This window comes from Lutjanus erythropterus, chromosome 8, assembly GCF_056507025.1.
Source record: "Lutjanus erythropterus isolate fLutEry1 chromosome 8, fLutEry1.hap2, whole genome shotgun sequence".
In the NCBI taxonomy this organism is placed as follows: Eukaryota; Metazoa; Chordata; class Actinopteri; order Lutjaniformes; family Lutjanidae; genus Lutjanus; species Lutjanus erythropterus.
Window position 1 is genome coordinate 37,806,588 of NC_139324.1, and position 14,270 is coordinate 37,820,857.

Below are 14,270 nucleotides of genomic sequence, written 5' to 3' on the forward strand. Positions count from 1 at the left end.
CCACCAACAACCAGTCGTCATAACTCTCCCATAAACATTCCTGTTACCATTTCTAACCATGTGGATGTTGTGTCGATGAAAACTACCATTCAAGTATTGTCATTACATTCCCAGTTGTGATGCCAAACACGTTTACCCATTCACGTCTTTATCTGTTTTAGCTGAACAAATTCATTTCACCAAACGCATCCACAACATCGAAGTCAACGAGCGACAGTCGGCCACCTTTGAGTGTGAGGTGTCCTTCGACAACGCTATTGTTTCATGGTACAAAGACACCTGGGAACTGAGAGAGAGCCCTAAGTACAACTTCACAAGCGAGGGCCGAAGACATTTCATGGTCATCCGAAATGTGACCATTGAAGACGAAGGTGTGTAGAGCGCCACCGAGCCCCAAAGGCCCGTCACAAAGCCCAGTAGATTTTTTTTTTCTCATTGTTTTTATGACTTGAGTGTTAAACGTCTTCATTAATAATCCCGTGTAGGCGTGTACTCAGTGATTGTGAGGTTGGAGCCCAGAGGAGAGGCTAAGAGCACAGCTGAGCTTTATTTATCTGGCAAAGGTACAGTTCCCAGTCAGGCGGCACCTTTTATGCTTCTGTTCAGCTTTTGTCTCTTTTAGTGTTTAACACGTTGTTCACTCTTCCCTTTTTGCAGAAATTGAATTAGCAATGGTGCCGTTAGGTAAGTATTTTATTTTCTAGACTGTTTACACCTTTAATCAACAACATTTTAGGAAATCCTCCTGTTCTTCTTCTTCACCAGAGTCTGATGAACAGTTTTCATCTCTATAGACATGTTTGACTTATCTTAGCACAGAAACTGGAAGCAAAAGGAAACTGCAAGACAGTGTATCTACAAACACCTAGCATAATTATCTTAACAGCTATTGACTGTTATGGAAGGTACAAATTGTTTGGATATACAAAATGATGCTAGCAGTCTGTAGTTGACTGATATTGTGGCAGCTACAAACTGTTAGCATATCAAACATTATGCTAGCTATTTGTAGCTGTTTGAAGTTATGGGTACGGATAGTAAGCCACACAACACGAACAGCATCCATGGCATCTTCTTTGTGCTTTGTTTGTGTTGTCTAGATATCCAAAATTATGCTAGCTGTTTGCCGTTGCTGTTATGTTATGCTAGCTATAGATTTTTGGCATATCTTATATTATGAGAGCTATTTTGTAGTTAACAGATGTTATGCTACAAACTGTTACCCAGTGTTAAGATGGCTGCAAAAAGTATGTCAAGCCAACTTAGCACCAAACTTGGAAACAAGGGGAAACTTGTAGCCAATGTAGCCACAAAGTGCTAGCATAATCAGTGTTGCGTTAGGTCCCAGTCACACACCATTGACCAAGGCTAGTCACTGTCCTGATAGCATAGTTACATGATAACAGTTAGCATATACAGAATGAGTCTGACTTTTTTCAGCTGGCTGGCTTCATGGTAGCAGTTTGAATTATTGCCGTCTATGTCTTACACCTTTTAACACCTCTGGCAAATGCTGGAAGCAAGGAGGATTTTCCAAAATGTTAGACTGTTCCTTTACAGGACAGTTAATGATAACATTTCATCTAATACTACAGAACATGCAGTCATGTTTGTTCTTAAACTGTTGTATCATGACAGTTTTTAAAAAATAAAATTTTGGTATGCACCATATTCCATATTCTGTAGATGTCCCAGACTCCTCAGTTCAGAGGCCTGAAGTGCCTTCATCAGTGGCAATTCAAGGTAAGACTGGAATCAGGAGCCATTTCACATTCAATGCCGTTTATCGCAAAGTGGATTTATACCAGTTCTTGAATTTGAAAAGCATTTTGTGACTAATAAAATTAACAACATTTTGACCCAAATTATCAAGCATAATAATGAAAACAACATGTTTTTTTTTATCTTTCAAAGAATCTGCTGAATTCTATCATTATGAAGAAGAACATAGAGGTATTTATTGTGTGTTTTTGTACTTCATCTGTTAACATCCTCCACCCCAACAAGATTTTACCAAAAATAAATTAACTTCAGTTTAACATGAAACTGATAATCTTTGTCATAGATCTAAATCTAAACATTAACAATGTAAAAACACAATTAATTCACTTTTTTATGTTATAATCCATCACTTCACGGACAGTCAAACTAATCCCTATTTCTCACCATGAGTTGAAAACTCTTCTGTCTGTGTTATTGATAATGGAAACAAAAGCACATTTTTGTTTTCTCAAGAATCAGCTGAATACTCATATCAGTATGAAGAAGAGGTGGAGATGGAGGTGGAGATGGAGCAGAGAGGTACAGCGTGTCAAATTTCTTCTTTTTTCACCCAAACTTCATCCTTTCCATCACCATCAAACCATCCGAGCAGATCTGGGAAAAAACAGAATTCTCTCCAATTTTGAAGCATCACCGTGATTTTAATCAGACAGATTAATATAAATACTGAACATAGAACAAAGTCCAGATGTCCAAACTATGTAGTCCTATTTTCCTTTAAGATTTTGAGTTTTGTTTTATGTACGTTTAAAAAAAAGACAGGTTGACAGGAACTTAAGTTTGTTTTTTAAACAAACTATATGAAATTTTAAGATTAGGTATTTAAAAATAAATAAAAATAAATATAAAAGTAAACAAAGCAAAATCTCCTTCCTAATAATGTTGAAGTCACTGATTTTTTTTTTGCTGTTAATTCAAGCACAATTTAAAGTGTCTCAGAATGGGAATTTACCCAAATCTGCCTCTTGCGTTCATCATAACATCATCATTTTGTCGTCTAACTGATCTCTGCTTCTTGTGCCTTCTTGTCTTTATTGCCAACATGAAGGCACATGCAGATTTAATATATATGTGTGTTTGTCCAGTTGATTTTACGTGTTTGTTTGTGTCTGATGTTCGGGGATGCGTTCTTCTTTTTTCACCTTTTAACTCTCATCCCATCTTCATCTTTTTTTCCATCACACACTCTCTAACTTTCAGTTGTGTGGCCATTTCACAGTCAGGTGAAAGTCCTGCGTCTTGTCAGTCTGGACAATTAAACTCAGTGAAGCTTTGTCAGGAAATTTAAACTCAGTAAAATAGTTTATATGTGTCCAAACTTTAAGTGGGGTTCTGTGGACCAGTTTTAGATGTGTTTAGGGTTTAGTTTCGATTTTGTTAAAGCTTCTAAACATAAACTATGAACTTTCAAAACAGTGATATGAGGCTAAAATCTTTACTTTTTTCAGCTCTGTAACAAATTAATGCATGGACAGATTAGGAGACAACAGGCCCCTGAACACAAAATGACATCTGTACGTCCTCTTGCTGTTCAGAAATTAAGCTATTATAGCCCAGATATGAACTATTTATTTGACGCATGTTTTGACTTTTTAAGTTTGGCCCATGTCCAATTTGTTAACATGGAGGGGGTGGGGTTTATGATCTATACTGCAGCCTGCCACTAGGGGGCAATGAAGATGTTCTGGCATCACTTTTGGGGCCTATATGTGTCAATGCTTTAAAAACAGCAGCCTTTGTAGTTGTGTTGCATCCCTTTGTGGTCGTTTGAGTGACTTTCGGTTAACCGTCTCCAGACCAGTTCAGTAATCCACCCAAAGCCAAGGAAACCAAGGAATATATTTTTAAAATCAAAAGTTTAGGCTATTGTGAGACAAGACAGTGACTTCATTAAACTGTGAAATGACAACATGAGTTTTCTTCACAGAGCACAAACTGTTTGCCTCACTTGTGTTTGTTGTTTGTTGTCACTTTTGTGGTTGTCACACCCTCAGTCGAGTATCAGAGCTGGACAGAAGAGATGATAACACAACAGGTGTCCAAAACCAAAGGTATCAGATCACAGTAACGCACGGGACGGATGACGATGATCTGTCTGTTAATATCTGTGTGTGTGTGTTTGAGCCGCTCTTAACCATGGCTCAGTTTTAAAATTTCTCTGTCTAATGTTTGAAATTTATGTCCGTTAGTTCTTTTACTTTTTCTGTTCCTGTCTCTCACCCTTATTCTTTTTTTGTGTGTTATAATCATCCGTTTGCTGTCTTTACATTGCCCATAATAACCTCTTTATTCCTTAATTTCGGTCTCAGGTCAACTTGGACATCGTTTGACTTCTGCTTACCCCAAATGCATGGGTGTAGATAATCAGTGATAATCAGCTTATTAATTTTCTTCTTTAAATTTAACCTCTAAGGCTGGAGATATACTTGCTTTATAACCAGGCGTTTGTGTACACGTGGCATTAATTTCTGAGGACGTACACAACCATCCCTCCAAAGGGGTGCAGGATATGTGAGACAACCGTGATGCATATGTGAACGTGTGGACAAAACAAGTATATCTCTGGCTTAATTGGTCCAATGGTTAACATGTACATTTAAAGTTTCGACTCAGCACTTTCAACAGCTTTTTTGGTGATTTTATTATGTCAAACCACACAGAAACTACACATTATTTAAACGTTTTAAGGTGTTTTTGACATAACACATGGCTTTATACAGCACTGATTTTTTTACAGGAATGCTAGAGATAATTATATTTTTTCTAGATTGTTTGATTGATTAAATAATTTCAATTAAAACATTAGATTTAATCCATTTCAAGGTTGAATCCTGGGTAACTGGATTTGGTTGTAGATCTTTAAGTAATGTTTGACCTCAATTCCAGGAGCTGGTGGGGAGAGCCAGGTGTTGAACATCTGGGGCCGTTTTCAAAGTCGTTGAAACCGCATGGTTCGTTAGCGCTCCTGGAGTTGTTAGAGTTATTGGAGTCACCTGAGGCCAAGTGTAACGACAGTCATTGAAGTCATCCACATGAGGCAAAGTATGAACGGTTGTTGAGACAGGGACAGCATCGTAGGTGGGGAATAAGTGATGTCATAGACCCTCTCCCATGTTGAGGGATTGGTTTCTCTAATTTACGTAGCTGGCCTCCTTTGCTCCTCTTCATCACCTTAGTGTTCATTTTCCTTCAGAGGCGGTTGGCCTGTTTTGAGCCATGTGTCTGTTTAGTGGTTGTTTTATTTTCCTGGATATACAAATCTGTGCATTCCTCACTGTTTTGGGCTGCATACAGGAGGCCGCTTCTCTTCCTGTTAGGGTGTGTTCTTTTTTGGAGCAGTTTTTGTTTTAGTGTGTTGATGGGTTTGCAAAACACAGGGCTTTGTTTAGGCTAAATACTTGATGAAATACTCCCCACCAGCTGGCGAAACATTTTCAAGGATCTACAACCAAGACCAGTTCAACTTCTCTTGGATAACCATGACCTGGATGATTAAGAATTTTCACAGATATTTCATCCATTTGTTACAAGCAGTAATTAATCTTTCACAAGTGAAAATTATTGTTTTTTCTGCAGTAACATGGATAATCAGAAAGTTCTTGTTTTCCGACTGTGATGTTGATTCTCGATGTGTTCCTGTGTGTGTGTTTTTTTTTCCAACTAGCTGCCAGAGTTCCCATTGAGGAGACAGTGGTGACCACGAAGTTTGAAATGAGAGAGGAACTCCCATCCAAAGGTACCACAGATCTGAATGTCTCCCTGCTGCAGTTTAGAGCCCTGTCCTGCAAATAATGCAAACTTTTTTGTCTGTCCTACATTACTAAAATCTTTAATTGTTTTGTCCTGTTCCACTTTGTCATTCTTGTTTTTTCTGATCCTCTCTTACTTAATCTATTATTTTTGCTACAGACTTATTAAATCATATACTGTAGTCTGTTATTATCTTTTGCTTCGCTTCTCTGCTTCATCTGAAAATGTTCAGCACCTCTCTTGTGATGCTAACACAATCAGTGTCTTTTAAACTCCCAAAGTTGAGGAAAAGCCTGAAGAGAAACCACTGCCAGCTGTGAAGGAGCCATCACCACCAAAAGGTACCAACATATCTCTGATGTTGGCATGTACCTGTTTAGTATTAAATTCAACTGTTGCTTCCCATGGTTTTTACATGGTCAAGATAGTTCTTGTGTATTTAATTTAACTGTCTCTCTGTGGTCTTTCACTCTGTAACCTCTGGTAATGTTTTTATGTTGTGAAATCTCACTTAATTTTGCTGAAATTTTAAAGTACCTGTGGCCAAAAAGCCAGCGGAGGAAAAGGTTCCTGTAGTTTCAGTCCCAGAGAAGAAGGAAGTTCCTGCTCCCAAAGGTAGAGATGACTGATACCTAAAATCTCTCTACTGAACATCTTCATTCTTTGCAGATGACACTGTCTTTATGTTGACTACTCTGTTACCTGGTGGTTTGACCATTGTATATGATCAGATTCAGTCTGTTCGTTTCCTCACCTGTTTGTCTTTGATCTTCTGAGTAACTGTTTTTGAATGTATCTTAAAAGAACCAGAGGAGGTTAAGAAACCTGCTGCTGTTCCCTCGCCACCTGCCGAGAAGCCTGAAGTGCCAAAGAAAGGTACTTAACTATGTTCTTCCTGTTGTTTGACAGCTTATCAGGCGTCCTCAGTAGAAGCTTACTTGTTCTTACTGCTAGCTTCTCACCTCTTAATGTCTGTTTTGTCTTGACTCTGTTCTGACCTTAATCTCACTATTTGTACTATGTAATTGGTGATCTGTGGAGTTTCTATACAATTCTCTAGTTTGTTTCACTCTGTGTCTCCCTGTTAAGTGTCCCCTCACTCTTTTGAACACCTCTTGATAACTCTTAGATGCTATCTTGACTTTCTGCTAACCTTAGCTAATGTCTGTGTTATCTACCTGAAGATGAGCGCAAGCCTCAGGTACCAGCTGAGCCCAAAAAAGTGGCTCCTGCAGCTAAGCCTGAGCCTGAACCCAAGCCCAAACCGAAAGCAGAACCTGAACCAAAGCCTAAGCCCACACCAGCTCCAAAAGCAGAACCTGAGGCCAAACCTGAGGCCAAACCTGCGGCTAAACCTGTGGCCAAACCTGAGGCCAAACCTGAGGCCAAACCTGAGGCCAAACCTGAGGCCAAACCTGCGGCTAAACCTGCAGTGAAGGTTGAGCCGGAGCCTGAAGTTAAGCCAGTGCTGGTTAAGAAGCCGGAGACACCACCATCCAAAGGTATTTCCTGCTCTGTGTGGTTGTGTGTGTTTTGTTTTAGAGACTTTTGGGACTGTTAAGTCTAACTGTATGTATGTTTCTTTGTCTTGGGTCTGAAAATGTCTCAACTGTGCTTAGCTTCAAGCAAGGAAGCGAATCTTTGCCTTTCTGTGTATCTTGAATGTATTTGCTCACATCTAAAACAATCTTAATGTTACTTTAAGTCCCTGAAGAGGCAAAGAAACCAGAGCTGGCAAAGATCAAGCCTGAACCAGCAGTAAAAAAGCCAGAACCTGAAGCCCGCAAACCAAAACCGGAGCCAGAAAAACCAAAGCCAGAACCTGAAGTCCGAAAACCAAAACTGGAGCCAGAAAAACCAAAGCCAGAACCTGAAGTCCGAAAACCAAAACTGGAGCCAGAAAAACCAAAGCCAGAACCTGAAGTCCGAAAACCAAAACTGGAGCCAGAAAAACCAAAGCCAGAACCTGAAGTCCGAAAACCAAAACCAGAGCCAGAAAAACCAAAACCAGAGGTTCGTAAACCCGAGCCTCTTGTAACAAAGCCAGAGCCAGTCACTGAAAAGCCAGAACCTGTGCTGGTTCCCAAACCTGAGCCGGCAGTGAAAAAGGCTGAAGTTGAAGTGAGAGAGCCAAAACCAGAACCTCCAAAGACCAAACCAGAACTGATGCCTGCACCAAAAGAACCACCAAAGAAAGGTATACAACATCTCTGTTTGAGATGTAACTCTGGAGTTTTTCTTAATCTTCTAAACTTTATCATCCAGCTTTAACTCTTCTGAAGTGGTTTTCCATGAGTGCATATTGAACATTTTTGCATTTAGTTTAGATTTTCATGCATTCTTAAATCTAACCCCAACCCATCACTCTAAAACTCTTACTCTCATCTTAAACCCTCTTCAGCTTCTGTGGCGTGTTTCAGTTGTCTAATGTCTAACTTCTGGATCAGAGTTGCTGTGATGTTATGATGGGGCTGCACGTTGTGTTTGTCAGTATTAGTTGAGTTTTTCTTGTCTTACACTCGATAGAGTGTTGATATTTCTCCATCTTTAACAACACTCTTCAACTCGAATCGGTCGAAATTCTTCTAATATATGTGAATGGTACTCTTTAAAGTTGCTGTGGAGGAAAAAATACCGGAGCCTCCAAAACCAGTCAAGAAACCAGAACCTGCTGTCGCTCCTCCAAAAGAAGAGCCAACAAAGAAAGAGAAAGGTACTTTGATGTTTCTGACGGATCTTTCCTTAATAACAAGCTCAGGCTTTGTTTGCTTCTGTTTTGTTTGTTGTCTTTGAGTCTGTTTAAGTTTTAGAAAGTGGGGTTATGTTACTCAAATTACCGTGATACATTTAAATGATATGATTATACACTAGTGCCAGTAGGTTTGATGTCAGATTCCTCTGCAACTACTGGCAAATTTTCCATTTTGGTTATTCCATAACCATTGCCCTCAGGCCAAACTAGAAGCATTTCATGGCATTGTGTATAAAACAGGATAATTTGAGTGCAGCATCACCCATTGTGTTTAATGTATTCTTATTTGTGCGCCAGCACATTTTTCAAATCTTTATAGTCATGTCTTGTGAATATTTTGTGTCAAACCCTCTTAAAGGTTTGAAGCCCAAACCTAAACTCTTACCTGAAGAGGTGCCTGAAAAAGTACCCCAGAAGGTGTTTGATGAGCCCAAACCCAAACTCTTACCTGAAGAGGTGCCTGTAAAAGTACCCCAGAAGGTCTTTGATGAGGTAGTTGTGTTGGAGCCTGAACCTGAGAGGCTGCCTGATAAAATACCTGAAGTAGTACCTGAGAGACGGCCTCCTGTTAAAGTTGAGGTGAAGGAAAAGACCCCTGAGAGGGTTCCAGAGAAGGTACTGGCACCTGAGAGAAAAGTGGAGGAAATTCCAAAGATGGTGCCAGAAAAAGTACCTGAGAAGGTTCCAGAAAAACCACCAGCAGATAAAGTACCACAGAAGGCTGTTCCTGAGAAGAAGCCTGTAAAAGTTCCTCAGAAGGTGGCTGAAGAAGAGAGGATTCCTGAGAAGAAGCCACCCACAGAGCTCCCTGTGAAGGTTGAGGAAATAAAACCTGAAAAGGTGCCTACGAAACAAACACAGAGGATCTCTGTAGATAAAGCAGTTCCTTCAAAAACACCTGAGAAGGTGCCTGAAGCTAAACCTAAACGAGAGGTAGAAGAACCTCTTCCTAAAGGTACAGCTGAGGCAGACCTCAACTCTTTATATCTTTCTTTGTGTCTTCTTCATGCATGTGTGCCATCAGCAACAGTCCAGTTACAGTACTTCTGCCATATGGCAGTATATGAAGCATTCATCAAACATATGCTCAAAAAATGAAATTGAATGATTGAAATTGATTGAATTGTTGCCACCATATTGCAGTGCCATGTTTCTACAGGAGCCCATAACAGACAAATCAAACAGTGCCTTCAGTGTTACGTCAAAATCATCATCCAGGAATTACGACTAAATACAATAAATTCTTGTTTCAAAACGGCACCTTGAAACTAGGATAAGCTCAACAATTGCTCAACAATTGCACCAAACAATGAATATAACAATTTCAGTTTTTTGAGTTATGTTGATGTTGTGACTGACTGCGATAAGTTGGCTGAAAAAAAAAAAAAAAAAAAAATTGAATACAAACTGAACTGTTGCAACTTCTTCACTGGGTTTCTTAACGTCTTACACTCCTCTTTGATGTCCTTTTGCTTGCTGTGTTTTGTGTTATTTATTGTATGCTGTTTTTTTCTGTATGTTTGTTAACTTTCAAAATTCTCTTCTATTTACAATGATGTTCTACTCACACATCATCTTGGATTAAAAACTGATTAATTCTTTAAAAGTGATAGAAACTAAGAAGATAGAGAAGATTCTGCCCAAGGAAGTTGAACAGGAGAAAAAAGTCTCTCCTCCAGAAAAAGGTACCGACCATCTGAAAACATGATGGAGTTCTTTAACCACATCTTTAACTCTTGATGCTAATACACAATGGGTGGATTATCACCTAAAGCATTAGCCATTTAATTAATCTCTGTGTTGTCTTCTGTCTAACACTGATGCTTGTCTTTGTGTTTTGTCATCACCTCTTGGCGCCGCCATATGACGCCTCTTCTTCTATACCTCTTAAAACTTCCAGCAACTACAAGTCTTGTCAAGATTGAACGAAGGAAAGGAACTCAGAAGATACAGGAAGTTTATTATGTGACAGAGCAAGTGTCCCCCACAGAGGAAGTGTGGGAACACGAAGAGGTGGTGAAAGAACACGCCGAAGTGTTCTATGAGGAGGAAGTGGCTCCTCTGGGCGAGACAGTAGTGTCATTACCAGAGGTAGATCTCTTAAGTATAACAGAAACTGTGAGCCAAAGAGATAAAAAGTCTGAACTGAGAGGTGAGATATCTGTTACTGACACTTCTAAGAGGAAAGAGACCAGGGTGAGCAAACACAGAGTTGTCCCAAAAACACAAGAAACCATTGTTGTAGTCCAGGAATCTGAACCTGACAAAGATAGGGAGGTCACAATGCTGAAGGACAAACCTCCAAAAGAAAAAATTGAAGAGGAGTTTTTTGTCAGGACAATTGAGTCACCAACAGAGGAAATCACAGATGAGAGGAGAGACAGCATATCAGTCACACACCTGCCAGACAAGAAGGATGTTTCTAGACAAGAAACTAGTGTTACAGTCAAAAAGGGAAGGGAGATAGCCATTAAAACAGAGAGCAAAGGGAGACAAGTGAAAGAACAGGAAGTCAGAAAAACTGTGGAAACTATTGCAGTCAAAGAAATAGAGTTAGTAAAAGATTTCCCATTGGTGACAGATGCAGATAAAAGCAAACCTTCTCCAATTATTATCAGTGCAGAAGCAAGAAAACGAACTGAAAAGCTGGAAATTGAAAGACAGGCTTTGACAGAGGTCACCCACGAGGAATCAGTCGAGCATGAAGTTGAGATAATACCAGCTATTCCAGAAGAAAAATTCATCAGAGCTGAGGAACTCACAGAAATTATAGTCAAACCCAGAGAGGTTGAGGTTAAAGACACACCAACAAAAGTTACCCCCACTCAAAGGAAAATAGTAGAGGAGGAAACAACTAGAAAGGAGAAAACTCAAATTAAACCATCAGTCATCATTGACTCCAAAAAGGATGAAACTAGTGCTCTAGAAAAGGTGCCACTAAAGAAACATGAGGTAGCAGAAAAGAAACAGGAAAAGAAGCCAATGCCTGATGATATAATTGATACAAAGAAGGAGAAAGTTGTTGAAAAACCAAAACCTAAAGTAGAGGTGACCCCCAAAGTAAAACCAAAAGAGTCAGTAACAGATGTCGAGCTGAAGAAGCCAAAAGTGATCAAACAGGAGACTGAGATTGAGATAATCACTGCAAAAACTGAAGCAGTACATGACAAAAGGGAGGAATCCAAGTACGTTCCTCCTCAGAGACTTGATACTGAAAAGAAAAGAGACGAAACAAGTCTCTTAATTGAAGATGCGGTTCAGAAAGAACCTTCCATCCCTTCAAAACCAGAGACCAAGTTTGAGACAGTTGCTGCAAAAACTGAAGCAGTATACAAGAAAAAAGAGGAACCAAAACATGTCCCTCCTCAGAGAATTGAGGCTGAAAAGAAAAAAGAAGAAACACCTCTTTTAATTAAGGATACAGTTCAGACAAAACCTTCGATCCCTTCAAAACCAGAGGAGAAGAAAAGGATTTCCCCACAAACAGCTGCCAGAGGTACAAAGAGAAACTCTAACATCATGATCATCTCCATCTTTAACTTTGTCATGTTTGGGTGCAGTCCCTTTTCTTTTTTATCCACAATCTTGGGCCTCCACCAGGGGTCACCATTTCAGCCGCAGCAACCTCTGTCTGTCTCCACATCTGTAATCGTCTCATCTTCATTGTGTTCTGCATGGTCTTCGTGTTACATTACTCTTCTGCAACTTTGTTTTTGTATCTTATCAAATGGGTTCTTGTTAATCTCTTTGTGATTATTCAAGCCTATCTTTCTTCCTCTTTTCTCTTCTCTTAAATACTAATATCTTGCGTCAAACAAAAAAAGAAACAGAAGTCAAGGCCCAGAAGATTCCCTCAACTGTTCCTGCTGCTTTGCCTCCTGAAACACAAGTTGAGATTAAAGGGAAAGAACCAGAGAGAGGTACAATGAGGGCACATTTTTCTGTCCTTGATCGACAGCTCTTACAGCGTTTTTTATTATCTGTTTGTCTTGTTTAACACCAAGTGTTTGTGTCTGTGTTTTTGTTGTTTGTTTTCCCCTAATCTCTTGGCACCGCCACATGGTGCTTTCTCTTCACACTTCTTAAAATCTTCCATCCTCAAGCAGCCACCAAGGCTGTGAAAAGAGCAGATGCTCAGAGGATCCCAAAAGATTTCATATCAGAGGAAACATTCTCTGCAGACGAGGTCGTGGAAAGAGAGAAGATTGAAGAAAAACCTAAAATGTATCATAGAGATGAAGAAGAAATTGTGGTCAAAAGTATTAAATCTTTAAGTAAGAGGGAAGAACCTGATGAAATATTTGGAATAAGTGATGAAATATCTGTTACTGATGGTTTAAAGACAGACGGACTTAAAACAAGAGTCACTCCTAAAACTAAACAAAAGGTCATCATGACCGGAAGTGAATCCAAGACAAAAAAAATTGTGGCAGTTCAGGATGAACCCAATCAACAAAAATCTAAAAACCAAGAGTTTTCTGTTCAAAAAACATGTTCTCCAACAGCAAAGGTAGAAATACAACACATTAAAGAAGAGACTGAAGAACATAAAGACATTTCTCAAAGCAGTGAAAGGGAAGCTGAGGGTCCAGAAATTTCACTCAAAACCATTTCTGATCAAAAACAGATGATAGAACCACAGCAGGTAGCTTTTGAAGCAAAAAAGGAAGGTGTTATCACAAAGGTGCTCAAAGATAAAACTAAACTATCAGTTAGAAAACCTGAGCCATCCAGTGAGACAGACAGTAAGCCTTTAGAAAAGGCCAGTCTCCAGAAGAAATTAAAACAAACTGACCGAGAGGAAAAACCTTTAAAAGCTGAAAATATTGAAATGACCAAAAAGACTGATATTTCAGAGCCTGTTAAACCAATAGAATCAATTTTGTGCAAAGTAGTTACACTTAAAGACAAACTGGTCAAACTCAGTCCTATGGAAGGAAGAACTGAGATAGAACCCAAGACAGAGACCTCAGTTCCTCATGCAGTAGAAGTCAAACCTTCAGAACTGACAGACAGAACACTGTCAGAGAGAGAAAGCATCACTGATGACACCCCTCAAAGCCCTGAAATCTCATCAAAGGGTAGGACTCTCAAAGATGTTGCTCAGAAAGTGAGACACCAAACAGTGGTTGAAGATGAGGACCAAATCAAGGCAGCACTCGTTAAAGATAAACATATCCAAGTGCGTCCAAAAGAAAGAGAACAGACGTTAAAAGGGATCGAAGTCCAGCCAGGGATAGTTGCAACTGAAGATAAACACATTGATGCTCCATCAAAAGAGATAAAAACAAGACATGAACAAACTGAAAGAAAAACATCAACTTCTCCTGTTGTTGAGAAAACTTGTATAAAATCATTGACAGAACAAGATACGCCTGAGAGAGAAGTGCCTAAAAAGAAACAAGAAATTGATGTGCCAGAGAGTGAATCAGTATCTCCACAAGAACCCCAACAGAAACTTACCAGACCTCAAGAGATTATAGTTGAACAAGACCAGCTAAAGGTCAGCACAGTTAAAGATAAAACATTTAAAGTTAGTCCTCTTAAAGAGATGCCATCAAAACAGGAACAAATTAAAAGAAAGGTTTCAGTTACACCTTTAATTGAGGAAACTTCTAAAGAATTGGAATTAGCACCTGAAAAATATGAAGAAACCATACAAACTGAATTTGCAGCAGACGATGAGGTAATTCATGTGTCAGAGAGAATTTCTCAGAAGGAATCAATATCCCTGCAAGAGAAAGGACAAAAGAAAGCCAAAACTAAAGAGGCTGCAGACAAACAAATCACACCAAAGTTTGTCAGAGTCAAGGATAAAACTAAAAAAGTGACTGATGGTAAACCTGAAAAACATGCAAAAACTCAAGAATTTGTCACAGAGCCTGCAAAATTTGATGAGGAAATTAACACAACAGAGAGCAAATTTGTATCTCCACAAGAACCCCAACAGAAACTCGGTGAATCTCAACATATTATAGTTGAGCAA

General features: G+C 39.3%; 1 protein-coding gene across 1 annotated transcript in view; it reads left to right on the forward strand.

The window, feature by feature from the left end:
• ttn.2 (titin, tandem duplicate 2) overlaps window positions 1-14,270 on the forward strand; it is a 221,131-nt gene that overhangs the window by 83,161 nt on the left and 123,700 nt on the right. The window contains exons 83-103 of the mRNA XM_084725464.1: window positions 162-371; window positions 486-563; window positions 658-684; window positions 1,687-1,743; window positions 1,915-1,953; window positions 2,236-2,301; window positions 3,777-3,833; window positions 5,447-5,515; window positions 5,802-5,873; window positions 6,067-6,147; window positions 6,337-6,408; window positions 6,717-7,034; window positions 7,238-7,407; window positions 7,561-7,729; window positions 8,147-8,245; window positions 8,643-8,701; window positions 8,765-9,239; window positions 9,892-9,969; window positions 10,185-11,411; window positions 11,580-11,780; window positions 12,109-12,204. Coding sequence (XP_084581590.1) covers window positions 162-371; window positions 486-563; window positions 658-684; window positions 1,687-1,743; window positions 1,915-1,953; window positions 2,236-2,301; window positions 3,777-3,833; window positions 5,447-5,515; window positions 5,802-5,873; window positions 6,067-6,147; window positions 6,337-6,408; window positions 6,717-7,034; window positions 7,238-7,407; window positions 7,561-7,729; window positions 8,147-8,245; window positions 8,643-8,701; window positions 8,765-9,239; window positions 9,892-9,969; window positions 10,185-11,411; window positions 11,580-11,780; window positions 12,109-12,204 — 3,720 coding nt within the window. The remainder of the gene's footprint in view (window positions 1-161; window positions 372-485; window positions 564-657; window positions 685-1,686; window positions 1,744-1,914; window positions 1,954-2,235; window positions 2,302-3,776; window positions 3,834-5,446; window positions 5,516-5,801; window positions 5,874-6,066; window positions 6,148-6,336; window positions 6,409-6,716; window positions 7,035-7,237; window positions 7,408-7,560; window positions 7,730-8,146; window positions 8,246-8,642; window positions 8,702-8,764; window positions 9,240-9,891; window positions 9,970-10,184; window positions 11,412-11,579; window positions 11,781-12,108; window positions 12,205-14,270) is intronic.